The 26,798-nt window shown below is 44.3% G+C and overlaps 1 protein-coding gene, 1 long non-coding RNA gene and 1 pseudogene across 15 annotated transcripts in view; 2 read left to right on the top strand and 1 right to left on the bottom strand.

Moving 5' to 3' along the window:
* SLTM (SAFB like transcription modulator) overlaps window positions 1-2,261 on the top strand; it is a 55,453-nt gene extending 53,192 nt beyond the window's left edge. For all 11 annotated transcript variants that reach the window (XM_077939491.1, XM_015142379.3, XM_015142377.3 and 8 more), the window contains one exon: window positions 1,208-2,261. In XM_077939491.1, coding sequence (XP_077795617.1) covers window positions 1,208-1,316 — 109 coding nt within the window. In that variant the 3' untranslated portion in view covers window positions 1,317-2,261. The remainder of the gene's footprint in view (window positions 1-1,207) is intronic.
* The window catches only part of LOC144329889 (uncharacterized), a 139,811-nt gene that overhangs the window by 85,930 nt on the left and 27,083 nt on the right, over window positions 1-26,798 (top strand). The gene's annotated exons all lie outside the window — the stretch shown is intronic.
* On the bottom strand, window positions 1,827-19,030 carry LOC144329883 (zinc finger protein 444 pseudogene; annotated as a pseudogene). 3 transcript variants are annotated; one of them, XR_013395615.1, is made up of 2 exons: window positions 17,825-19,030; window positions 1,827-3,432 (listed from the first exon to the last, which is right to left on the bottom strand). The product of XR_013395615.1 is annotated as a zinc finger protein 444 pseudogene, transcript variant X1 (transcript). The 3 variants fall into 3 exon arrangements; XR_013395616.1 differs by having other exon boundaries at window positions 1,827-3,439; window positions 17,830-19,028; XR_013395617.1 differs by lacking the exon at window positions 1,827-3,432 and adding an exon at window positions 11,134-12,630 and having other exon boundaries at window positions 17,836-18,958.

Below are 26,798 nucleotides of genomic sequence, written 5' to 3'. Positions count from 1 at the left end.
AGCCTCAGCCTCCCAAAGTGCTGGTATTATAGGCATGAACCACTGCACCCGGCCTTCACTGTAAATTTTTATCTCCTGGTTTGTTAAAGTTTTTTCTTTTTTGAGATGGAGTCTCACTCTGTCACCCAGGCTGGGGTACAGTGGCACGATCTCAGCTCACTGCAACCTCTGCCTCCGGGTTCAAGCAGTTCTCCTTGATCCGCCCACCTCGGCCTCCCAAAGTGCTGGGATTACAGGTGTGAGCCACTGTGCCCGGCCTGTTAAAGGTTTTTTGTCAGAGGAGAGGGTCTGCTTTTTTGTGTTACTAACATCTGCTCTGTTGCATTACACATAAAGATTCCAGAAATATTTTTTAAATGACTTCCCATAATTTAGCTCACAAACTTTAGCAAACAACAGAATCACCTGGAGGATGTGTTAAAACACAGGTTGGCCGGGCATGGTGGCTCCTGCCTGTAATTCCAGTACTTTGGGAGGCCAAGGCTGGCAGATCTTTTGAGCCCAGGAGTTCGAGATCAGCCTGGCCAACATGGTGCAACCCTGTCTCTACTAAAAATTAAAAAATTAGCTGAGCATGGTGGCACTTGCCTGTAGTCCCAGCTACTCTGGTGGCTGGCTGAAGTGTGAGAATCACCTGAGTCCAGGAAGTCAAGGCGGCTACAGTGAGCCATGATTGTGCCACTGCACTCCAGCCTGGGTGAAGTGAGTGAGACGCTGTCTAAAAATATATATATTTAAAAGAACGAAGAAAAACAGGTTGCTGGGAGTCCCACCCCCAGAGTTTCTTTCTCAGTGGTCTGAGATGGGGGTAAGAATTTGCATTTCTAACAGGCCCCCAGCTGGTGCTACTGCTACTGGTTTGGGGTCCACACTTAAGAGATCTGCTGCTGTAGTCCATCCACATGCAGATCTGCAGCTGGCTTCTGAAGTAATGGGACTTCAAAGTGAGATTGCCCAAGTTCAGATCTCTGCTCCACCATTGGCTCTGTGACCTTGGACGAGTTCCTCAACCTCCAGATCTCTTTCTTCATCAGTAAAGTGGGGTTAGTAATGGTTCAGACCTCAGGGGACTGTTGCAAAGAGTAAATTATTTATTTTGGATAAAGTACCAAGAACAGTGCCTGGCAAATGTTAAGTGCTGCGTAAGTATTTGCAGTGATGATTTGTTCTTTGTTCTCTAACTTTTTTTCTTTTAAACCTTTTTCAGTAACGCATCCCCAATTAATAGAATTGTACAAATCAGTGGCAATTCCATGCCAAGAGGAAGTGGCTCCGGATTTAAGCCATTTAAGGGTGGACCTCCACGACGATTCTGAAAATGAGCTCTCTGCCATGGTTTTATGATAATTTATTGAAATCTCCTGTAAACTTTACTTGACTACTTATGAAAAGGACCTCTGACTTGCTTGAGAGTTCTGTCAGACTTTTCTTTTTAAAAATTTAACATGATTGCTTTTCTCAATTTTGGAGAAGATGTTTAAATAGTTCTGTTGTAACTTTTAATAGTTTTGTGTATCATTCAACTTTTTTTCTTGCAGCACCGAGACACATTTGAAAAGATGGAATTGAAGTCGTTTTGTTTAACGCTGTGTGAATATAAAGAGTAGTCTGCAGCTGTGTGGTAGTGGTTTAATTTGCAGCCTTAGCTCTGTGGTGTCTGGCTCTAGAGTTACTTCTTTTCACCAGGCATTTTCAGCCTCCATTTTGAAGGCTGTCTATGCTTAAGAAGTCTTAGCTGTCTAATTTTTAGAGAATAAGATTGTTCATTGCATTTCTGAGTATTATGTAACCTATTTTTGCAGAAGGTACTGTTACATTAAGTGCATCTGTGTATCCTGGTTTAAAAAAAATGTAATCTTTTTTGAAATAAACCTTCATATTCTGTATAGTTGCTAAAGTGTTGAGAACCTTTTTAATTGTAAAATGAGAACCGATTTTCAGTTTAGTGTAGCAGCACACTTGTTCAGGTTTGCATGGTATGAAACCAAATAGATTCATGAAACCTTGGCCATGAGGTTTGTTTCACAAGGTTCTTAGACCGAGTTGTGCAGGTAAGTGCACTTTTAGGTAATCTGCACTGTTTGATGGATAAATTCCATCTTTGGGAATTGTGTGGGTATTAATGTTTCCATGTTCCCAACTATGTTGAGAAGTGGAAAAAAACCCAGGTTCTAGATGGGTGAATCAGTTGGGTTTTGTAAATACTTGTATGTGGGAAGACATTGTTGTCTTTTTGTGAAAATAAAAATCCACACCTGGAATTGTATGTGTCTTTGTTTTCAGCGTTTTAGGTGTTAGTTGTCCAGTTCTTTCTGTAGTTCAGCCCAAGGTGACTGACTAGGTATAGAGCTCTAAAGGCAGTCTTTTGGTCTTTGTTCCTCAGAAATAAATCTAGCTTAGACTCTTCACCTCAGTAGCTGGGCAGCATATGCTGTTCATGTGTTAGAGACTTAACCACTAATCCTATGGCATTGTTTTAAAAAGGCATCTCTTTTAGGAAAGCCCTTCAAGGTAAATGCTGTTCTTTCAAAAAAGCTTCCCACATTCCTTTATATAAATCAGTGGTGAAAAATCCAAATGGTCTAGATGTCTGGTAAATTCAGCACTCTCTATGCTCGGTACAGTCATGCCATGAGATGGCTCACACTTCCCAGTGCCATGGGCAACCAAGGTACCGTGGTCTCTGGTCCTTTGGGGAACTGGCACTGTAGGGACTTCTCTGGATTTCTTACCTTTTCTGCCATTTCCAGTCCGACAGTTGTGGGAGCAGGTTGGGTGTGTACGTTGGTGTGAGGGAGGTCTACTTCATTTCTTGATCACAACATTTTGTAGAGTGTTACAGGAGAAGCCTCAGTATCCACTGGAGTGAACGTTGGTGACTTTAGGTTAGAATGTCACTTCTCAGTGTTTCCTCATTTGTAGAGTGGGACTATGTTTCTTAGAAGGGATTATCATACAGCTGCTAACATTGGCTAAGCGCTTTACGTGCTGGGCAATGTGCTAAGCATTTGAGGTACGTTCGCCTACCTAATACTCAGAAGAATCCTCCTAGCCATAGGTAGAATTACTGACCCTGACCAGTTTTCAGATGGGAATCTGGATAGTAACCTGCATTTTAAACATTAGATCCTTAATTTGTTTCAGTCTTTTCTGTACTTAAACTGAAGGGTACAAGCCTATAGACATCATAGGTAATTATTTTTTACTCAAGTCGCCATGGCGAGTGCTTTTTTAAGTTCAGAAAACCTGACAAAACCATCTGATACGCTGGCATTGAGGTTGAGTGACCCTCAGCGATCAACAGCAGCAGCTCGCAGCGACCTGGCTGGCTCAGGGTCAATAGTGAAAACCAAATTTAGAGGGTTTTTTGTTGTTTTGAGATGGAGTCTGGCATTCACCCAGGCTGGAGTGCAATGGCGCCATCTCAGCTCACTGCAACCTCCGCCTCCCAGGTTCAAGAGATTTTCCTGCCTCAGCCTCCCGAGTAGCTGGGACTACAGGCACCTGCCACCACGCCCAGCTATTTTTTGTTATTTTTAGTAGAGTTGGGGTTTCACTGTGTTGGCCAAGCTGGTCTCAAACTCCTGACATCATGATCTGCCTGCCTCAGCCTCTCAAAGTACTGTGATTACAAGTGTGAGCCACCGCGTCTGGCCTATTTAGAGATTTTGTTGTTGTTGTTGTTGTTGTTGTTGTCGTCATCGAGATGGAGTCTCGCTCTGTTGCCCAGGCTGGAGTGCAGTGGCACTGTCTTGGCTCACTGCAACCTCTGCCTCCCGGGTTCAAGCAATTCCCCTGCTTCAGCCTCCCAAATAGCTGGAATTACCGGTGACTGCCACCATGCCCGGCTAATTTTTTGTATTTTTAGTAGAGACAGGGTTTCACCATGTTGACCAGGCTGGTCTTGAACTCCTGACTTCATGATCCGTGAAGGAAGACAGTCTCCTCAAAGCCAAGAGAATGGAGGAAAATGTGCCATTCCCCATGTGCTTGATGCTAAATCCAAATGTTTCGCCACAGTGCAATGGCATCAGTGAGTTAGAAGCTATAGACAGCTCACATGATGCAAAAAAAGATTCAAGAAAGATAGTAGCCAGTCTTGGTAAGCTGGGCAAGATGCTGACGTCAGAAACTACACATGCCAACAATCATTGTAAAATAAAATTAAAAGCTTAGGAATTACATAGAAAAAATCTCAAGCTCTTAAATGTATGAAGTAATGAAAACATTTAAAACCCTTCTGCCTGGATTGTCACTTAACTCAGTTCCTCCATACTTAACACGTCCTAACAAATACTGAATCCTTATTGTAATCCCAGCTACTTGGGAGGCTAAGGCAGGACAATTGCTTGAACCCGGGAGGCAGAGACTGCAGTAAGCCGAGATGGCGCCACTGCACTCCAGCCTGGCAACAGAGTGAGACTCCGTCTAGAAAAAAAAAAAGAAAAGAAAAAAAAATTGTCAGATTTTTTACATTTGTAAAGAATCTCATCCAATCCATCTCTCTACCTAAAGATGAATCTCTTCTAATACCTCCAATAACTGCTTAATTAGCATTTCTGTCAAACACCTCAAATTTACCATGTGTAGTTACCCCCAAAAACTAATCCTCTCAAATACTTAATCACCACCTTCAACTCAGTAAGGGCGCTGTAGGTGAAATTAATAATATCCCTTAAAACGCACCACTCAACAATACTGTTTATTTTTATCTGAAACAAATTGTTTCCTGAAATCCTTCAAGTGCTTCCTACAGATAAGCTTCTATCTTTTCTTTCTCTTTCCTTTTGACTTGGCCATTCCAGCCAGACCTAAGGGGCAGGTATCATGTAGTTAATGTTCACCTACATATTCTGTACCGAAATCACCAATATCTATGTCTTCTACCCCTCTTAACATTTTTCTCTGAGAAGATCAACTTCCCCTCCAAGCCCTCTAATTTCTCTCCATCTGCAGAATACATTCAGTCTGCCACCTCATTTCCTACTACTCTCTTCCTTGTTCACCTGGTTCCATGTGCTGACCACAGCATTGTCCCGTGTGTTGACCACAGCATCTCATCTCAAGCCTTTTGCTTGTGCTCCTTCATCTGAAATGCTCTCCCGCAGATAGCGATGTGGCTCGCTTCCTCATTGCTTCAGTTCTTAGCTAAAATGTCATTTTCTCAACCATGCCTTCTTTGATTTTATTTAAAATTGCCACACTTAGGCCAGGCGCGGTGGCTCATGCCTATAATCCCAGCACTTTGGGAGGCAGAGGTGGCTGGATCACCTAAGGTCAGGAGTTCGAGACCAGCCTGGTCAACATGGTGAAACCCCGTCTGTACTAAAATTACAAAAATATTAGCCGGGCATGGTGGTGGGCGCCTGTAATCCTAGCTACTCAGGAGGCTGAGGCAGGAGAACTATTTGAACCCGGGAGGCGGAGGTTGCAGTGAGCCAAGATCACGCCACTGCACTCCAGCCTGCGTGACAAGAGCAAGACTCCATCTAAAAATAAAATAAATTTGCCACACTTACTCCCTTTCTCAGCATTCCCCCTCCTTCCCATCTAATCTATTTATAATCCATTTTTTCCTACTTGAATGTAAGCTCCAGAAGGACAGCTGTTTTCGTCTATTTTTTCTTTTCGCTGCTGTATCCCTGGCCCCTGGCTCTTAGTAGCCACTCAATAAATATTGGATGAAGGAAAATCCATGTGAAGGATTCAGAATTTTTATAATAGGGACTTAGGGAGAGCAATCTGGTTGGAATGGGGGAGCCTGGGCTTTGTCTTAAAGTTCGTGTAACATTGGTGTAGCATTGTTGTAACAAACACACTTAATTAAGATTGAATACTTAAGCCACCCGTTGGTGCAGCCATCAGTAAGAAATGGGATTGTTTAGGGACAGGCTGCCCAGACCAGCAGCTCTCAGCCTGGAATTCATGCTGTCTGAGGGGAGATTCCTGCCCCAGGCATAAACATTAGCCATGAAGTCATCTTGGCTCCATGCTCACCATGTAGTTTTCCACCTGGATTTGCCAATAGGGTTAGGAAATGAGAATGAAATCTACTCATTGGTTAAGTTTTCATCAGTTAGGCCGGGCACGGTGGCTCATGCCTGTAATCCCAGCACTTTGGGAGGCTGAGGTGGGCATATCATGAGGCCATCCTGGCTAACACGGTGAAACCCTGTCTGTACTAAAAATACAAAAATTATCTGGGCGTGGTGGTGGGCGCCTGTAGTCCCAGCTACTCAGGAGGCTGAGGTAGAAGAATGGCGTGAACCCAGGAGGCGGAGCTTGCAGTGAGCCGAGATCATGCCACTGCACTCCAGCCTTCGTGACAGAGTGAGACTCCGTCTCAAAAAAAAAAAAAATTTTCATCAGTTTATGAGACTGAGCCCATGGAAAGCTCAAGCAATAACCTTTCATTTGGACAGAGACAGTTTTCCTTCTCTTTTTTTTTTTTTTTGAGATGGTATCTCACTGTCTCCCAGGCTGCAGTACAATGGCACAATCCCGGTTCACTGCAACCTCTGCCTCCCAGATTCAAGTGATTCTCATGCCTCAGCCTCCCAAGTAGCTGGGATTACAGGTGCTTGCCACCATGCCCGGCTAATTTTTGTATTTTTAGTAAAGATGGAATTTCACTATTTTGGCCAGACTAGTCTTGAACTCCTGACCTCAAGTGATCTGCCTCCTTGGCATCTTAAAGTGCTGGGATTACAGGTGTGAGCCACCATGCCCTTCCCCTTCTCTTAATAAATCTGGTGATGTCCAACAAACTATAAATTCACTAATTTCCTCACCACATTTCAGGCATTTGGGAAGTGGAGTGCAGGGGAAATGGGTCAGATACCATGACAAGAAATGGTGCATCCCTCAAGGACATGGTAATATAAGACTAAAAATTCTAAGGAATTCTGATCCAATGAACCAACACCCTAATTTTCTAAAATTACCAAATTACCCGTTAGCTTATTTAATGACTTTATTTCCCCTGGATCTGCCATCCCGGGCTTCTGGACAGGTAGCCTGCTAGGATTTGCTTCACCCGGTTGACAGCTCACTCCCTCTGAACTACTCTAAGAACACTCAAATTTATGAGGTGAGATGGTACTACAGGGAAGGCCCTTGCAGCCGGGACAATGTGCAGGGGCATCCAGTCTAGAAACCACAGGCTTCAGAATGGGGATGAATAGGGACTCAAAAACCAGTTTGCCATTTGCTAGATGTGTTCAATTATGGGCAATTTATCTGTATATCCAGAATACTACAGTCAGCTTCGCTAGTAGGAACAGGGCTGTTGTAATAAGTGGGAAAATATGTGTCAAATACTGAACAAATTCTGCCCATTTTTTTTTTTCTAAAGTCACTTTGTGTTCCCTGATTTAAGACAAAAGAGGCAACCTCATTTGTAAAAGGTTGCTGATTAAATAGAGAATTAGGCCGGGCGCGGTGACTCATGCCTGTAATCCCAGCACTTTTTGGGAGGCCGAGGTGGGTAGATCACCTAAGGTTGTGAGTTCAAGATCAGCTTGGCCAACACAGTGAAGCCCCTTCTCTGCTAAAAATACAAAAATTAGCCGGGCATGGCTGTGTGCACCTGTAGTTGCTGCTACTCAGGAGACTGAGGCAGGAGAATTGCTTGAACCAGGGAGGCAGAGGTTGCAGTGAGCTGAGATCATACCACTGCACTCCAGCCTGGGAGACAGAGTGAGAATCTGTCTCAAAAAAAAAAAAAAAAAAGTAAAAATAAAAACAGATAATTGGATGGGTGCCGTGGCTTACGCCTGTAATCCCAGCAGAATGTTGGGAAGCTGAGGTGGGCGGATCACAAGGTCAGAAGTTCAAGACCAGCTTGACCAACATGGTGAAACCCCATCTCTACTAAAAATACAAAAATTAGCTGGGCGTGGTGGTGGGTGCCTGTAGTCCCAGCTACTTAGGAGGCTGAGGCAAGAGAATTACTTGAACTTGGGAGGCAGAGGTTGCAGTGAGCCGAGATCGTGCCATTGCACTCCAGCCTGGGTGACAGAGCAAGACTCTGTCTCAGAAAGAAAAGATAATTGAACTTGCATAGATGCTAACTGGGCAAAATCTGGGGTCTAATGGGTGATGAGCCTGGGCCACACCCCCAGAGGTTCATGGACGGGGTCCCAGCATGGTTTACCCCCAAAAGTTCCTCCACAGGATTCACATGCACAGCAAGGTTTGACAGTCACTCTAGAGATACAGCTCAGAGTAAGAATAACCAAATGCTTTTTACAAGCCGCTGGCAATCAACTCTGTGTTTTTGCCAGTGGGATGAGATGCTCTGAATAATGTAATTTTCTGATTAAATGATGATCAATTCCTCTGTAGAGCTGAATCACCCAGGGTGGGAGTGGGGGACCTCTGCATCAGCTTTAGGAACTTGGGTCCAGAGTTTTCAGAACTGTCCTGCTTGCCGGGCGTGGTGGCTCATGCCTCTAATCTCAGCACTTTGGGAGGCTGGGGTGGGAGGATCACTTGAGGCTAGTTTAAGACCAGCCTGGACCAAATAGTGAGACCCTGTCTCTTTAAAAACAAAAACAGCCAAACTGCCTTGGTTAAGTTGTGAAATATTAATATTATGTATTATTTAGATAAGCCATACTTTGTTTTCATTCCACTAAGTAGAGAATGACCTTTGAAAGAAGTGTAAGAGGCCGGGCACGGTGGCTCACGCCTGTAATCCCAGCACTTTGGGAGGCTGAGGCAGGTGGATTGCAAGGTCAGGAGTTCAAGATCAGCCTGGTGAAGATGGTGAAACCCTGTCTCTACAAAAATTATCCAGGTGTCGTGGCAGGCACCTATAATCCCAGCTACTCGGGAGGCTGAGGCAGAGAATTGCTTGAACCCTGAAGGCAGAGGTTGTAGTGAGCCGAGATCGTACCACTGCACTCCAGACTGGGCAACAGAGCGAGACTCTGTCTCAAAAAAGAAAGGAGTGTATCAAGAGTCTCATTTTGCATCAACTAAAATTTTCATTCACTAAGCAAAAATATTACACTTTCCAGTTGACACACAGTTTAACTATTTTTTTCAAGTAAGTTTTATCTGCTTGACTATTTTTTTTATTTTTTATTTTTATTTCTGAGACAGCGTCTCACTCTGTCACCCAGGTTGGAGTGCAGTGGCATGATCTTGGCTCACTGCAACCTCCACCTCCTGGGTTCAAACGATTCTCCTGCCTCAGCCTCCCAAGTAGCTGGGACTACAGGTGCCCGCCACCATGCCCAGCTAATTTTTTATATTTTTAATAGAGATGGGATTTTACCATGTTGGCCAGGATGGTCTCAATCTCTTGACCTCATGATCTGCCCGCCTCAGGCTCCCAAAGTGCTGGGATTATAGGCGTGAGCCACCACGCCCAGCCTGCTTGACTATTTTTAAAATTTAAACACAAAAACTCCAAGTGATCACATAGAATGACCAAAGTAAAGTTAACTCAAATTCTAGTTTTCAGTGCATAGGTTTTACATCTACCTCTAGTATTTTGTTTGATGCTATTATAAGTGGACTTGTTGAATGTCAATTTTAATTGTTCATTGCTAGCATATAGAAACAAAAGTATTTTGAAGTAAAATTTACAAATATGCACACATTTTAAGTGTACAGTTTAATGAGCATTGACAAATGTGTACAGCCAAGTTATTACTACGATGATCAAGAATATCTGCATCACTAAAAGTTTCCTTGTGCTCTTTCCCAGTCATCCTAAACCACATCTCCAGCCCCAGGCAACCACTTATCTGCTTTCTACCACTGGAGACTTTGTCTCCTAGAGTTCATATAAACAGGATCATACAGTAATGTCTTATTTTGTGTCTCGTTCCTTTCACTCAGCGCAGTGTTTCTGCAATTCAGCCATGTTGCTGTATCAGTCATTCCATCTCTTTGTTGCTGTGTAGGTTTCCAATGTACGGCTGTACCACAAGTTTTTGTGCATTCACCTATTGATGGAAATTTGGTTGTTGACAGTGTTTGGCTATTATGAATAAAACTGCTATGAATATTTGTGTACAAGTCTTTGTGTGGACACATTTTCTTTCTTTCTTTTTTGAGACAAGAGTCTCACTCTGTCACCCAGGCTGGAGTGCAATGGCACGATCTTGGCTCACTGCAAGCTCCACCTCCCAGGTTCATGCCATTCTCCTGCCTCAGCCTCCCGAGCAGCTGGGACTACAGGCACCCGCCACCACGCCCAGCTAATTCTTGTATTTTTAGTACAGACGGGGTTTCATCATGCTAGCCAGGATGGTCTCGATCTCCTAACCTTGTGATCCACCTGCCTCGGCCTCCCAAAGTGCTGGGATTACAAGAGTGAGCCACCGCGCCCAGCCGACACGTTTTCATGTCTCTTGGGTAAATAGGACTGGATATATGGTAGTGTATATTTAACATTACAGGAAACTGCCAAAGAGTTTTCTGAAATCGTTGTGCCTTTGTGCATCAGCAATGTAAAGGATTCAAATTGCTCTACAGATGCACCAGCACTTGGTATTGTCAATCTTTTCAACGCTACCCTTTGTTAGTGGGTATGCTGTACTATTTCAGTATAGTTGAGTGTAGTTTTGTTTGTTTTTGTTTTTGAGATGGAGTTTTGAGCTTGTTGCCCAGGCTACAGTGCAATGGCATGATCTCGGCTCACTGCAACCTCCACCTCCCAGGTTCAAGTGATTCTCTTGCCTCAGCCTCCCAAATAGCTGGGATTACAGGTGCCGGCCACCATGCCCCGCTAATTTTTTGTGTTTTTAGTACAGACGGGGTTTCACTATGTTGGCCAGGCTGGTCTTGAACTACTGTCCTCAGGTGATCCACTGGCCTCGGCCTCCCAAAGTGCTGGGATTACAGGCGTGAGCCACCGTGCCCAGCCCAAATGTGTGTACATATTTTTCTGACTAATGATGGTGAACATGTTTTTAATGTGCTTATTGACCATTAATATATCTTCCTTTGTGGATTATTATTATTCTTTGAGATGGAATCTCTCACTGTTGGCCAGGCTGGAGAGCAATGGAACGATCTCAGCTCACTGCAACCTCCGCCTCCTGGGTTCAAGTGATTCTCCTGCCTCAGCCTTCTAAGCAGCTGGGATTACAGGTGTGTACCACCATGCCCGGCTACTTTTTTTTTTTTTTTTTGTATTTTTTAGTAGACATGGGGTTTCACTATGTTGGTCAGGCTGGTCTCAAACTCCTGACCTCATAATCCACCCTCCTCAGCCTCCTAAAGTGCTGAGATTACAGGCGTGAGACACCATGCCCGGCCATGAATTATTTATTTAAATCTTTACTCCATGTTTTAACATTTTTGTAAATTATTTTATTCTTTCACAATGATTTAGAGAGACTATCTTCGAGCCAGTACAAATATTTCATAAATGGTATGTGGCCGTTTTCTAACCAGTTGAATAATGTGTTGCACAATAAGCCACCTCACATCTTTCAGCAAGAAATCAGATTAAATCTGAATAGTAAAGACATGACACACTGAATTAATATACAACTAAAATTTGCTTTAAATATTTCTTTGGGGGAGTGTTGTGGGAAGTCAGGGACCCTGAACGGAGGAACTGGCTGGAGCTGAGGCAGAAGAGCATAAATTGTGAAGATTTCATGGACATTTATCAGTTCCCAAAATTAATACTTTATAATTTCTTATGCCTGTCTTTAATCTCTTAATCCTGTTACCTTTGTAAGCTGAGAATGTACATCACCTCAGGACCACTATTGTACAAATTGATTGTAAAACATGTGTTTGAACAATATAAAATCAGTGTACCTTGAAAAGAACAGAATAACAGCAATTTTCAGGGAACAAGGGAAAATAACCATAAGGTTTACTGCCCGCGCAGTTGGGCAAAATACAGCCATATTTTTCTTCTTTCAGAGAGCCTATAAACGGATGTGCAAGTAGGAGAAATATCACTGAATTCTTTCCCCAGCAAGGAATACCCTGGGGAAGGCATGCATTCCTGGGGGGAGATCTATAAACGGCCACTCTGGGAGTGTCTGTCTTATGTGGTTGAGATAAGGACTGAAATACACCCTGGTCTCCTGGTCTCCTGCAGTACCCTCAGGCTTCCTAGGATCGGGAAATTCCAGCCTGGTAAATTTTGGTCAGACTGGTTCTCTGCTCTCGAACCCTGTTTTCTATTAAGATGTTTATCAAGACAATACATGCACAGCGGGACATAGACCCTCATCAGCAATTCTAATTTTGCCCTTTGCCTTGTGATCTTTGTTGCCCTTTGAAGCATGTGATCTTTGTGACCTACTCCCTGTTTGTACACTCCCTCCCCTTTTAAAATCGCTAATAAAAACTTGCTGGTTTTGCGGCTCAGGGAATATCACGGACCTACCGATATGTGATGTTACCCCTGGAGGCCCAGCTGTAAAATTCCTCTCTTTGTACTCTTTCTCTTTATTTCTCAGACTTGTTGACACTTAGGAAAAATAGAAAACCTAGTTGAAATATTGGGGGTTGGTTCCCCCGACAGAGGAGAGGACAGCACCCTCTACTCAATAAAGACAATTTTTTTTTTTTTTTGAGACAGTTTCGCTCTTGTTGTCCAGGCTGGAGTGCAATGGTGCGATCTTGGCTCACTGCAACCTCCATCTCCTGGGTTCAAGCAATTCTCCTGCCTCAGCCTCCTGAGTAGCTGGGATTACAGGTGCCTACCACCGTGCCTGGCTAATTTTGTATTTTTAGTAGCAATGGGTTTCTCCATGTTGGTCAGGCTGTTCTCGAACTCCCGACTTCAGGTGATCCGTTCACCTCAGCCTCCCAAAGTGTTGGGATTACAGGCATGAGCCACCATCCCTGGCCAAGAGAAACATTTTTTACAGTGCAGAAGTCTTTTATTTTTTTTTAAAACACCTATTATGCTATGAATTTGTAGGGAAGAGGTTCCAGCAGCTCAGGCTCCTTCCTATTGGTTCTCACAAAGTGTGCTTCTCTGGGTAGAGGCTGCTGCTTCAGGTGAACCCAGGTGCCTTTCTCTTTGACTTCTTTCTTTTTCTGATCATTTTCCTTCACATGTTTCAGGAAGCTATCTTGGCTTTTAGAGTGCTTAATGTGCTCAATACACACATTAATTCTCTTGGCAAGAATCTTGCCCTTAACTTGTTTACAACAATGCCAACAGCATGCTGGGTCATACTGTAGACTCTCCAGTTTAGCCATGGTAACATTTGTGGGGCATTCCTTTTTGAACAGTACCCATTCCCTTGATGTCTACAATATCACCTTTCTTATAGATTTGCATATATGTGGCCAAAGGAACAACAACAAGTTTACTAAAAGGCTGAACATATACTGGGTGCCTCTCCTCTTTCCCTTTGTGTTCATCATTTTGGCAAATTACTGGAAGATGGTGGTTCTGGCCATCTTTAATTGTATTTTTAAATTTCGATGAAGTGGGCTGGGTGCGGTGGCTCACGCCTGTAATCCCAGCACTTTGGGAGGCCAAGGTGAGTGGATCATTTGAGGTGAGGAATTCGAGACCAGCCTGACTAACACGGCAAAACCCCATCTCTACTAAAATAAAAAAATTAGCCAGGCGTGGTGGCGGGTGCCTGTAATCCCAGCTACTCAGGAAGCTGAGGCAGGATAATCACTTGAACCCAGGAGGTGGAGGTTGCAGTGAGCCAAGATTGTGCCACTGCACTCTAGCCTGGGCAACAGAGTGAAACTCCATCTCAAAACAAAACAAAACAAACAAAAAAATTACGATGAAGTTAGGCTGGACACAGTGGCTCACACCTGTAATCCCAGCACTCCGGGAGGCTGATGATGTGGGAGGACTGCTTGAGCTCAGAAGTTCAAGACCAACCTGGGCAACAGTGAGACCCCGCAACTCTATTAAAAAATTTTTTTGATGACGTTCAGTTTATCAACTTTTTTTCTTTCAAGGTTCATGGATTTTCTTTTGGTGGGGGGGGGGTCCTATCTAGGAAATCTTCACCTACCTCATGATCACATACTTTTTTTCTCCTATGTTTTCTTCTAGAACTTTTATAGTCTTAGTTTTTATAGGTTATTTTGTTGAGACAGGGTCTCCCAATATTGCCCAGGCTGGTCTTGAACTCCTGACCTTAAGTGATCCACCTCAGCCTCCCCAAGTGCTGAGATTATAGGTATGAGCCACTGCAACTAGCCTTACATTTACATAAAATCTATTTCGGGCCAGGCAGACTGGCTCACACCTGTAATCCCAGCACTTTGGGAGGCTGAGGCGGGTGGCTCACCTGAGGTCAGGAGTTTGAGACTAGCCTATCCAACATGGTGAAACCCCATGTCTACTAAAAACACAAAAATTAGCTGGGTGTGGTGGTGTACACCTGTAGTCCCAGATACTTGGGAGGCTGAGGCAGGAGAATCGCTTGAACCCAGGAGGCAGAGGTAGTAGTCAGCCGAGATCTTGCCACTGCACTCCAGCCTGGGCGACAAACTGAGACTCCATCTCAAAAAAAGAAAAAGAAAAAAGTCCATTTCTAATTAACTTTTGTATGGCATAAATTAAGGATTAAGGTTCATTTTTATCTGTATGTGTACCAGTACATTCTCACATTACTATAAAATAACTGAGACTGGGTCATTTATAAAGAAAAGAGGTTTACTTGGCTCATAGTTCTGCAGGCTGTACGGGAAGCATAGAGGCTTCCGCTTCTTCGGAGGCCTCAGAAAATTTACAATCATGGCGGAAGGCGAAGGGGAAGCAGGCACATACCTGAGCAAGAGCCTCTTGCTCAGAGCAAGAGCAAGAGAGCGAAGTGTGGAGGTGCCACACACTTTTAAACAGCCTCCTCTTGTGAGAACTGTATCACAAGAACAGCACCAAGAGGAGGGTGTTACACTATTCATGAAGGATCCATTCCCACGATCCACTCACCTCCCACCAGGCCCCACCTCCAACTCTGGGGATTACAATTTCACATAAGATTTGGTGGGGACACAGACCCAAACCATATTAATACGGATATCCAGTTTTTTCAGTATTATTTGTTGAAAATACTTATTTTCCTATCCGGGCATGGTGGCTCATGCCTAGTAATCCCAGCACTCTGGGAGGTTGAGTTGGGTGCATCACTCATGGTTAGGAGTTTGAAACCAGCCTGGCCAACATGGTAAAACCCAAACCAGCCTGGCCAACGTGGTGAAACCCCGTCTGTAGTAAAAGTTCAAAAATGAGCCAGGCGTGGTGGCGGCCCCCTGTACTCCCAGCTACTCAGGAGGCTGAGGCGGGGAAAATTGCTTGAACTGGGGAGGCGGAGGTTGTTGTGAGCCAAGATAGCGCCACTGCACTCCAGCCTGGGCAACAGCACGAGACTCTGTCTCAAAACAAACAAAAACAAACAAAACCCAAAACCAAAAAACAAAACAAACAAAGAGTACTGAATCTGTCAACCCATAAGTAGTGTCTCTCTTCATTCAGCAGGCTGTAGGCCTTCATTAATCTCTCTCAGTAATGTGTTATAATTTTCATTGTATAGGTCTTACACATTTTTTTTCTAACTCTCACTGCATCCCAAATGGAAGGGACTGTTTTTATTTTGCAAGATATATACATTAAAAGCAATAATAACTACCAAGTGTACTTTTACCATCTTTTCCTAAAAGGACATTTTAATGCCAAAGAAACAGATGGCAGGAGGTCAGAGTGGTTACAGTGGCTGAAATCTACCTATATGGCACCCACGCCGGCTCCTGTTCTGAGGAGTCATGAAAAACGGAAAGGGAGTAACCCTGAGGCCGACAAATCCCATGTTAGTTCTACTCCACATCCAGTTCACCCTGTGTTCATCTCATCTCTATGGCAGACAGAAAAATGGCCCAAAGATGTACCTGGCCTGATACCCAGAACCTGTCTCACAGGCCAACAGGGACTCTGCAGATGGGAGAGAATTAAGCATTGACACGGGGAAACTATCCTAAATTATTCTGATGGGCCCAGTCTTATCACAGGCATCCTACAAAGTGACCACAGGACCAAAGAGGGTCAGGGTCAGAGGTGTGACAGGGAGACGGAAGCAGAGTTTGGAGTGCAGCACTCTGAGGACAGAGAAAGGGCCATGAGCCAAGGAATGCAGGCAGCCTCTAGGACCTGGAAAAGGCAGGAACCGGATTCTCCTCTAGAGCCTCAGGAAGGAATGTGGCTCTGCAGACACCTTGATTTTGGGCTCTGAGACCCGTTTTGGACTTCCGACCTCCAGAACCATAACAGACGTGTGTTATTGGTACACCACTGGGTTTGTGGTGATTTGATACAACCCACTTTAGGGAACACTGACCCAGAAGGAGGGTGAGGATAGAGAAGCCATAATCAGCACAGAGGTGCCTGGAGGTGGGAGCAGAGGAGGGGTGAGCTGTATCCCAGATAGTAATGGGGGAGAGTGTTTGGGGGCTGGTCAGGTTGCATAAGAAGGCAGATGGGGCCGGGCGCGGTGGCTCACGCCTGTAATCCCAGCACTTTGGGAGGCCGAGACGGGAGGATCACGAGGTCCGGAGATCGAGACCATCCTGGCTAACACAGTGAAACCCCGTCTCTACTAAAAATACAAAAAACTAGCTGGGTGCGGTGGCGGGTGCCTGTAGTCCCAGCTACACGGGAGGCTGAAGCAGGAGAATGGCGTGAACCCGGGAGGCAGAGCTTGCAGTGAGCTGAGATTGTGCCACTGCACTCCAGCCTGGGGGACACAGTGAGACTCCCTCTCAAAAAAAAAAAAAAAAAAAAAAAGAAGGCAGATGAACGGGGCCACTGGGTTGGGTGGCGCAGAGGCCATTGGGTTGGGTGGCGCAGAAGCCACTGGCAGCCTTGACAGGAGCTGCTCCCTCTGGAAGAAAGGAAGGACGCCCTGCTGCCGTGGACTGAAGGCTTTTGCTCGCTTTGCCTCACCTAGACGCCCCCTTTCTGCTGCTACATCCCAGCACCCAGCAGGCACTCCGTGCACACCTACGATGAACACCCGACTGCTCTGACTCTTCACCCTCCCACCTCCGGGGACTCCAGCCTTACTATTAACACTCCCTTATTCACGGGCCCCTCTGCTGCTCGAGGCGCCTCAGGGCCTTTGCACTGGCTGCTCCCGTGGCCTGGACCACTCTTCTCAGAGATCTCTGCGTGGCTGCCCGCTGCTCATCACCCAGGCCCCACACAGCAGCCTCCCGGCACGTGAGAGTGTCACGTATTGAGAGGAAAATATTTTGAAGACATTAGGGTCAGTGAAGTAGGTTATCAAAACTAAATTCACCGGTTTCTTTTCACCTTTTTTAACGTGGCGACTAGAACACGTAAGATGGCGTCTGCGGTTCACATTACACATCCTCCCTGGGCAGCGTACTCCTAAGCCAGGCTGCAAGCTTCCCCTACAGGGCCAGACAGGAAATGCTTCCAGCTTCTCAGGCTCTCTGTCGTAGTTACGGTGGCAACAGTCAGCCACAGATGACGTAAGTGAATGGGTATGGCTGCGCACCAAGACTTCACAAAGACAGGTGCTGGGCTGGGCTAGGCGGGCCCCAGACAGTGAGTCGGCCCATGCCTGCTGTGTGGTAAAGAATCCAAACCTGGGGCCCGGAGCGATGGCTCACGCCTGTAATCCCGGCACTTCGGAAGGCCAAGATTAGGTGGATCACCTGAGGTCAGGAGTTCGAGACCAGCCTGGCCAACATGGTGAAACCACATTTCTACTAAAAATACAAAAAGTTAGCTGGGCGTGGTAGCGGGCGTCTGTGAGCTCAGCTACTCATGAGGCTGAGGCAGGAGAATCACTTGAACCCGGGAGGCGAAGGTTGCAGTGAGTCGAGATCATGCCACTGCACTCTAGCCTGGGCAACAAGAGCGAAACTCTGTCTCAGAAAAAAAAAAAAAAGAAAAAGAAGAAAGAAAAAAAAAGAATCCAGACCTGCCCAGAGAGAGGCCTGGCTTTTGCCCTCCGCCCCTGGGAAATCATCTCTGAACCTCTGGTGCCTCACGCATGAGGAGGGTCTGACTGCCTGGGGGCCTTAGGCCAGCCCACAGCAAGATGAATTTGGGGTGGAGTTTGGGCCAGATGGTATCCCTGAGCTTGGGGGGGCTGGAGGCTGAGGTCAGCCACACAGAGAGGGGAGGAGTCCCCAGTAAGAACAAGAACCCAGGGCACAAGGTCTGAGGAGCGTCCCTGGCTGGCAACACTCCCTGCGTGCCGGGAGGAGTGAGGGGAGAGGACAGCTGATACCCAGTCTCCGTGGAGCCTTCCGCGCCCTCTTCCCGGCTGCTTCCAGCGCGTCCTTCTCTATGATAAGCGTGACTGTGAACATGGCTGAGTCCTTCTAGAGAACTCGCAAGTATGCCAAGGTCTTGGGGGCCCTACCGACTTGCAGCTGGTGTTGGATGGAACCCCACATGGACTGTCCCTCTGCGCCGTGGCCTGCCCACCATGGGTCCCACTGGTTTTCGGGGGCTAAGCGGCGGTCTTCCCTCGGCTTCCTCGTGGCTTCCCCGCTCCCCTGCCTCCTCCCCTCCTCCGTCGTAGCCCCGTCAGGCTCACCCAGAACAACTCCAGCAGGGCCACCGCCTCCTCCCCGCTGCACACCCAGGCCTGCGTGTCAGCGGGCAGCGCGCTCAGGAACTGCTCCAGCACCAGCGGCTCCAGGACCCGCTCCTTGGTCTGCACCTCGGGCCGCAGCCGGTCCCGACACAGGGCGCGGAGCAGCCCCAGCGCCTCTTGGGGGCCCGACGCGTCGCCCAGGTGGAAGCGGCGGAAGCGGTGCCACGAGGAACCCGGCGCCAGGCCCTCGGCCTCCTGCTTCACCGGCACCACCAGCTCCATGGGGCCTCCTGGATGGCAGCGCCTGCCCCTCGTGGCCCAGGGGGCAAAGAGGTCTCTGTGAGGAGCGGCGCTCACTCGGGCGGTGAGGAAAGGGTGTCTGTCTCGTGGGATCCCACGGAGTCAAGTCCCGGCTTCTCGCTGGGCCCCCTCCGCGGCTTCTGTACCTCAGTCCTGCAGCTCCTCCCGCAGCCTGTCCTACAGCACAAAGGCTCTGGAGCAAATTCCAGCTCTGCCTCCCACCAGCTCTGTGTCCTTGGACAAGGTACAAGGCACCTTTTGTAATACACTGTATGTCCATGTCCTTGACTCACTCAGGCGAGGCTCCCCAAGACCCCTTACCTCCCCGCACACGTGCACAAAGCTCACCGGGACTCCTCTTACACATTTTTCATTATTCGTTGCCGGTACATAGAAATACAACTTTTTGTGTATTGATCCTTCTATCCAGTGACTTTGCAGAATTTACTTATTAATTCTAGTAGCTTTACTTTAGATGACTTAGGGTTTTCCATGTATACGATCATGTCTTCTGGGAATGAAGGCAGCATTATATCTTCCTTATTAATTTCAATGCCTCTTCTCCCCCTTGCCTTACTGCATTGGCTGCTATCTCCAATAGAGTGTCAAAAGAAGTGGCGAGGGCAGACATTCTTGCACAGTTCCCAATTCTAGAAAGAAAGTATTCGGGCTTTCACCATCACTATGTGTGGTGTCAACTTTGATTTTGCCACTTATATCCTTTATGAGGCTGAGGAAATTCCCTTCTATTCCTGATACACTCAGAGTTTTTATTACAAATGGGTATTAAATTCTGTCAAGGGCCGGGCGCAATGGCTCACGCCTGTAATCCCAGCACTTTGAGAGGCCTAGGTGGGCGGATCACGAGGCCAAGAGTTCGAGACCAGTCTGGCCAACATAGTGAAACAGCGTCTCTACTAAAAATACAAAAAAAAAAAAAAAAAAAAAAAAAAAAAAGCCGGGAGTGGTGGCAGTCGCCTGTAGTCCTAGCTACTTGGGAGGCTGAGGCAGGAAGATTGCTTGAACCCAGGAGGCAGAGGTTGTGGTGAGTGGAGATTGTGCCATTGCACTCCAGCCTGGGCAGCAGAGTGAGACAAAAAAAAAAAAATTCTGTCAAATGCTTTTTCTATGTCTGTTGAGATGATATGATGATATTGACAGGGGTTTTCCTCTTCATTCTGTTAATATGGTTAATTACACTGACTGATATTAAAATGTTAAACCAATGTTGTAAGTTGGGGAAAATTGACACTTGGTTATGACACTGGGTTCAAGCAATCCTCCTGCCTCAGCCTCCCAAGTAGCTGGGACTATAGGCGACTGCCACCACTCCCAGCTATTTTTTTTTTTTTTTTTTTTGTATTTTTAGTAGAGACGCTGTTTCACTATGTTGGCCAGACTGGTCTCGAACTCTCGGCCTCGTGATCCGCCCACCTAGGCCTCTCAAAGTGCTGGGATTACAGGCGTGAGCCACTGCGCCCGGCCCTTGACAGAATTTAATACCCATTTGTAATAAAAACTCTGAGCATATTAGGAATAGAAGGGAATTTCCTCAGCCTCATAAAGGACATAAGCGGCAAACTCAAGGTTGGCACCACATGTAACACACATATATATATATGTAAAACCAAATCTTACTGGATTTGATTTGCTAAAATTAAAACCTTTTCTTTTTCAAAACCATTTTTTTGGCCTGGTGTGGTGGTGCATGTCTGTAATCACAGGACTTTGGGAGGCTGAGGTGGGCTGATCACTGGAGCCTAGGAGTTGGAGACCAACATGGACAACATGACAAAACTCTGTCTCCACTAAAAATACAAAAATTAGCCGGGGGGGTGGTGCACGCCTGTAATCCCAGCTACTCAGGAGGCTGAGGTGGAAGTCACTTGAGCCCAGGAGATCAAAGCTGCAGTGAGCTAAGATCGCATCACTATACTCCAGCCTGAGAGACAGAGCACGACCTTATTTCAAAACAAACAAACAAAAAACAAAACAAAACAACAACAACAAAAAAGTTGGTGCGGTGATTCACAACTGTAATCCCAACACTTTGGGAGGCCGAGGCGGGTGGATCACCTGAGGTCAGGAGTTCGAGACCAGCCTGGCCAACATGGTGAAACCCTGTCTACACTCAAAATATAAAATGAGCCAGGTGTGGTGGCACACACATGTAGTCCCAGGTACTCGGGAGGCTGAGACAGGAGAATAGCTTGAGCCCAGGAGGTGGAGACTGCAGTGAGCTGAGATGGAACCACTGCACTCCAGCCTGGGCAAGACAGAGCAAGACTCTGTCTCAAAAACAAAACAAAAACAAACACACACACACACACACACACAAATTATTTTATTGAGATAGGATTCACATGCCATACATTTCAAATCAGCCACTTAAAGTGTATAATTATTTTAGTATATTCTCAGATACACACCATTATCACCACAATGAATTTTAGAAGATTTTCATCACCTCGTGAAGAAATCCTATACTATACTTCTTTTTTTTTTTTTCTGGTTTCGCTCTTGTTGGCCGGGCTGGAGGGCTGGGATTACAGGTGTGAGCCACCACCACACCTGGCCAGAAATCGTATACTCTTTAGTTGTCACTGTTGACCCTCTCTTCCCAAGTCATAAGCATCCACTAATCTACTTTATCTTCAGAGTTTACTGTAGAGATTTTATTAAATGAAATAATATAAAATGTTATCTTTTGTGACTGACTTTTTTCCCTTAGCATGATGTTTTCAAGGGTCATCTGTGTTGTGGTATACAGCAGTACTTCATTTCTTTCTAGAGTTGAATAATGTTCCATTGTATGATCTACCACATAGTGTTCATCCATTCATCAGCTGATGGGCATTTAGGCTGTTTTCACCTTTAATCTATTGCAAATAATACCATTATGAACATTCCTGTACAAGTTTTTATTTTATTTTATTTTATTTTTTTGAGACGGAGTCTCCCTCTGTCGCCGGGGCTGGAGTGCAGTGGCGCGATGTCAGCTCACTGCAAGCTCCGCCTCCCGGGTTCACGGCATTCTGCTGCCTCAGCCTCCCGAGTAGCTGGGACTACGGGCGCCCGCCACCTCTCCCGGCTAGTTTTTTTTGTATTTTTAGTAGAGACGGGGTTTCACCGGGTTAGCCAGGATGGTCTTGATTTCCTGACCTCGTGATCCGCCCGTCTCGGCCTCCCAAAGTGCTGGGATTACAGGCTTGAGCCACCGCGCCCGGCCACAAGTTTTTATGTTTACATGTGTTTTTATTACTCTGGGAGTATACATCTGGGAATGAATTGCTGGGTCATATGGCAACTCTCTCTCTATATATATATATTTTTTTTTTTTTTTTTTTTTTTTTGAGACGGAGTCTCGCTCTGTCGCCCAGGCTAGAGCGCAGTGGTCGGATCTCAGCTCACTGCAAGCTCCGCCTCCCGGGTTTACGCCATTCTGCTGCCTCAGCCTCCTGAGTAGCTGGGACTACAGGCGTCCGCCACCTCGCCCAGCTAGTTTTTTTGTATTTTTTAGTAGAGATGGGGTTTCACCGTGTTAGCCAGGATAGTCTTGATCTCCTGACCTAGTGATCCACCCGTCTCGGCCTCCGAAAGTGCTGGGATTACAGGCTTGAGCCACCGCGCCCGGCCAGCAACTCTGTATTTAATCATTGAGGGAACTGCCAGATTGTTTTCCAAAGTGACTGCCCCAATTTATATTCCCATCAGTCATATATGAGGGTCTGTTTTTTGTTTTCTCACCAACACTTAAGCTTGTTTTTTGACACAGGGTCTCACTCTGTTACCCAGGCTGGACTGCAGTGACATGATCATGGCTCACTGCAGCCTCAGCCTCTTGGGCTCAGTAAGTTCTCTCTTTATCAAAAGTTGGCCCAAATATTCTAAGAGTTATAGGTAAATGTGAATCAATATGTCAGTTCCCCATCTCCCTGCTCATCTTTCTGAACTTTGTAGCTCAATTACATGAATATACAGAGCAAACAGACTTTGGTCTAAATATCAAAGTTTATTGAAATAAAATATAATCTATAATAAAAAATACTACAGGTGTTATTCACTGGTTACAGTTTTAAGTATATTAACAAAAACAGCCAACATTTTAATCCAACAATGACACTATCTTTGTGGTACAATAACAAACATGAAAGTAAATGTTGAATAATACTGAATAATTCTGTCAGAAATATTTTATATTTTACCATCTATGTATGCCTTTTTAGGAATATCCTCCCAAAGTGAAACTTTTGAAACTGAAGACACTGTTTTTAAGAATTAAGTAGTTTTAGAATAATTAGTATTTAAAACAAATTTATTTCACAGAAATTCAGTTCAACCCTAAGCTGGGTAGATGGTTTAGGTATCTTTATTCAAAAAATGTTTTTCAATGCTCTTTCCTATGAATCTCTAGGATTGCTATTATTCCTCAGTTGAAATTAAAGCTGGTCATAAAGCAAAACAGATTAATTATTTCAGAAGTAAAAAGGGTATTAAGACAGAAAATGAAAGGAGGAAAAAATAGGCACTCATATGCAATCTATATATTTAAACGCTTTGAGAACTCAGTAGCCAATCTTGGCCTGGCACAAAGAGATCTTTGCTATGTCACAGCAAATTGACCCAATTAGTCCAACAATAAAGTGGAGAAAGAAAACTTATTTCTCTTCCTTGCTATATTTCAAGATAATTTTCTCTGTAGTCATTATACCATTCCACTTGCTACTCCTCAAAATATGTGCCTCAATCCAATTATTCTGCACAATTCAAGGAAAAAGATTCACATGCACTAGCTTCAGGAAATGACTTTCAGGGTACCTCTGAAGTTTCACAAGCAAACATGATCCCTTTTGCTGACTGCTGTGAGGCAGTCATACACCAATCTCCTGTTATATTGTCCTACTTGTAATGTGTGAATCTGTAACAAGTTGTCATTTATTAAGCAAGATAGTCTTTTAACAAAAACCTCTGAGGGCTTTTCAAAAACTCATCTTTAAAAATATGTAAAACAAAGATACTCTATATACCCTGAAAAAAATGCTTATTTCACATATGTGAAAAACAATAATAAAAATTCTGACAAAATTGAGAGACATACAAGACAGGTCTTCAAGGATTAAATACTGTTAAGTCTTAAAACATGTTGCAATTATGTTCACAATGTAAGGTTCATTAAACATTTTTTAAAAACACATTGCATTAGTTAGAACTGCTTCGTAAGGTATTTCAGTTACAAGGCCTATTTTGACAGGTCACCGATTTGAGAACTTAACTGAGAATTTCAGTTTCTTGACTTTTTTTTTTTTTTTTTTTTGAGACAGAATCTTGCTCTGTCACCCAGGCTGGAGTGCAGTAGGGCAATCTTGGCTCACTGCAACCTCTGCCTTCCAGGATCAAGTGATTCTTGTGCCTCAACCTCCCCAGTGGCTGAGATCACAGGCACATGCCACCACACCCTGCTATTTTTTTTTTTTTTTTTTTTTGTATTTTTAGTAGAGACAGGGTTTCACCATGTTGGCCAGGCTGGTCTTGAACTCCTGACCTCAGGTGATTCTCCCACCTCGGCCTCCCAAAGTGCTGGGATTACAGGCATGAATCACCGCGGCAGGCCAGTTTCTTGACTTTTTATTTACAGTTATAAAACAATTATGAGAGCCAAAGGAGCCAGGATCACCTTCCAAAACATTTTGTTTTGTACTTCCCTGATTTATGAGGCATTCTTCTCAAAGCAGGATATTACAGTGCAGATTAAAACCGGATATTAAAGTTAATGGTGACAAATTATTAAGTGGTTTGAAGAAATCCTTAGAATATTAGATACAGTAGAGAGACTTACTGGCAGAATAAGAAGTCTACTGGGGTTCAAAGCTTAGATTTTATATTTCTGCCATGGTATCTCAACACTTTCTCTGGGATAGTACCATGCCCTAAAAAATACCTGTTAGGCAGACAAGTCTAAATCTCCTTTTTCAGGACAATAGGACAAAACTGAACTTGAGGCAATAGTTGAAGAATTTTACCCTGTTTTTCAAGTTTAATTTTTTTGAGATCAGAAAAGTAAAATTAGAAACTAGAATCCTTCATGTAAAAAAATATATGCATATCACAATTTATTAAACTCTAACATCTAACAGCAGAAACACCAGGATTAAGTAAGAACATGCATGAACTAAAATTTAGATAAGATATTCAAAATAAGTTAAATTTACCAGAGTCCTGCATTTGGCCTCTCTCATGTTATTGTCTCTATTTTGCAATTTGTTTTGTTCAGGAAGCCTCTGATTTTAATATTTAAAGTGTCACCTGAGAAGAGTAACCTCAATTCTTCATGTTTTCTCAACAGTCTTAGAGGTGTTGGACATCATTAATAAAAGATACTAAATCAGAGAACCTAAGAACTCTAAGATTCTGTCGAGTTCCTTTACCATTTTCAGTCACTTTCTAAAAGGGATTTAACTTCACATTATCAAATAACATTTTACACTAAAAACACAGTTTATATAGCCCTAAAATAATAGCACTTAAGAGATCTAAATGAATTCCACCAATGCAAACAAAGGTTATATACTGTATTAGTAATTTTATACCACTGTACTTTATTTCATGGAGAAAAAGGCAAAGAGAATCTAAATATTTAGATCTGTGAAAGATACTAGAAAAAAATAGATTTTTAAATGCTTCTGATCCTCCCAAAATACTCTTGATTTTGACTCTATAGTCTATAGAACACAAAAGCAACTGTAAAATGCATTTGGGAAGAGATGATGCCATACTCAAAGAAACTACAAATTTTGACAGCATTAAAAAAAACTGACAAGATAAATTTTGTTATTGAGAAAAAAGTGTGCACACTGAAGAACATAGGATGTGTAATATTTGTGATAATTTAAGTCATACTTTGTGCTTATACTATGCCCTTTATTCAGGAGTGCAAAACACTTAATCAAAAAGAGCATCCTTCACATATTTAGAGTACACTGAGGCACAGAAAGTTTGCCCAAGGCAAGATAGAAAGTCAGGTTTATAGACACAAAATGATCTAGAATTGTTCATGTCCAATTCCTTAAAATACAAATTGTAGACTATTCGTTATGCCTCCATCTTATTTTATCAAACATTAGTAATTTTACTAAGTTTATGCATAAGTACTGTGTGATAGGTAATGCCCAGAAGGTTTTTATCATGTTTTAAAATAACTAGTGCATGGAATAGGAAAAGTTAATCAAATGTAAATCAATTCACTTTTTTTTTTTTTTTTTTTTTGAGATGGAGTCTCGCTCTGTCGCCCAGGCTGGAGTGCAGTGGCAGGATCTCAGCTCACTGCGAGCTCTGCCTCCCGGGTTCACGCCACTCTCCTGCCTCAGCCTCCCGAGTAGCTGGGACTACAGGCGCCCGCCACCTCGCCCAGCTAGTATTTTTGTATTTTTTAGTAGAGACGTTTCACCGTGTTAGCCAGGATGGTCTCAATCTTCTGACCTAGTGATCCGCCCATCTCGGCCTCCCAAAGTGCTGGGATTACAGGCTTGAGCCACCGCGCCCGGCCACACTTTTGCTTTTTAACAAAACTTAAATAAATGAGCTATTTGCAGACAGTTCTGGAAATTCTTGCCTTGATTTTTCTCCAGCAAGATTTTAGATATGTAGTTCACATGTCAATGTTAATATATGAATAATTATTTTCTTATTTATTGGACTTCTAGTTCTCTTTCCTCTCATGATCCATCTCTTAGTGAACTGACTTTCTGATTCATTGAAAGGAAAATGCTAAGAAGGTTTTGTGCAAGTGCAAAATGGTTAATCTTGGGTTTGGTCAACTAGTCTCTGATATTAACTTCTTTAGTTAAGCCAAGATCAAGAAGTATGAGAAAGAACTTGAAATATGAGAATTTGACACATAATATGGGATAAGTAGTCAATATTAGAAATATGAGACAATAAAAACAAGATATATTCCAAAGCCTA

The sequence above is a fragment of the Macaca mulatta genome, chromosome 7 (genome assembly GCF_049350105.2).
Source record: "Macaca mulatta isolate MMU2019108-1 chromosome 7, T2T-MMU8v2.0, whole genome shotgun sequence".
In the NCBI taxonomy this organism is placed as follows: Eukaryota; Metazoa; Chordata; class Mammalia; order Primates; family Cercopithecidae; genus Macaca; species Macaca mulatta.
The sequence above is the reverse complement of the archived record's forward strand: the minus strand, read 5'-3'. Positions and strand labels throughout refer to the sequence as shown.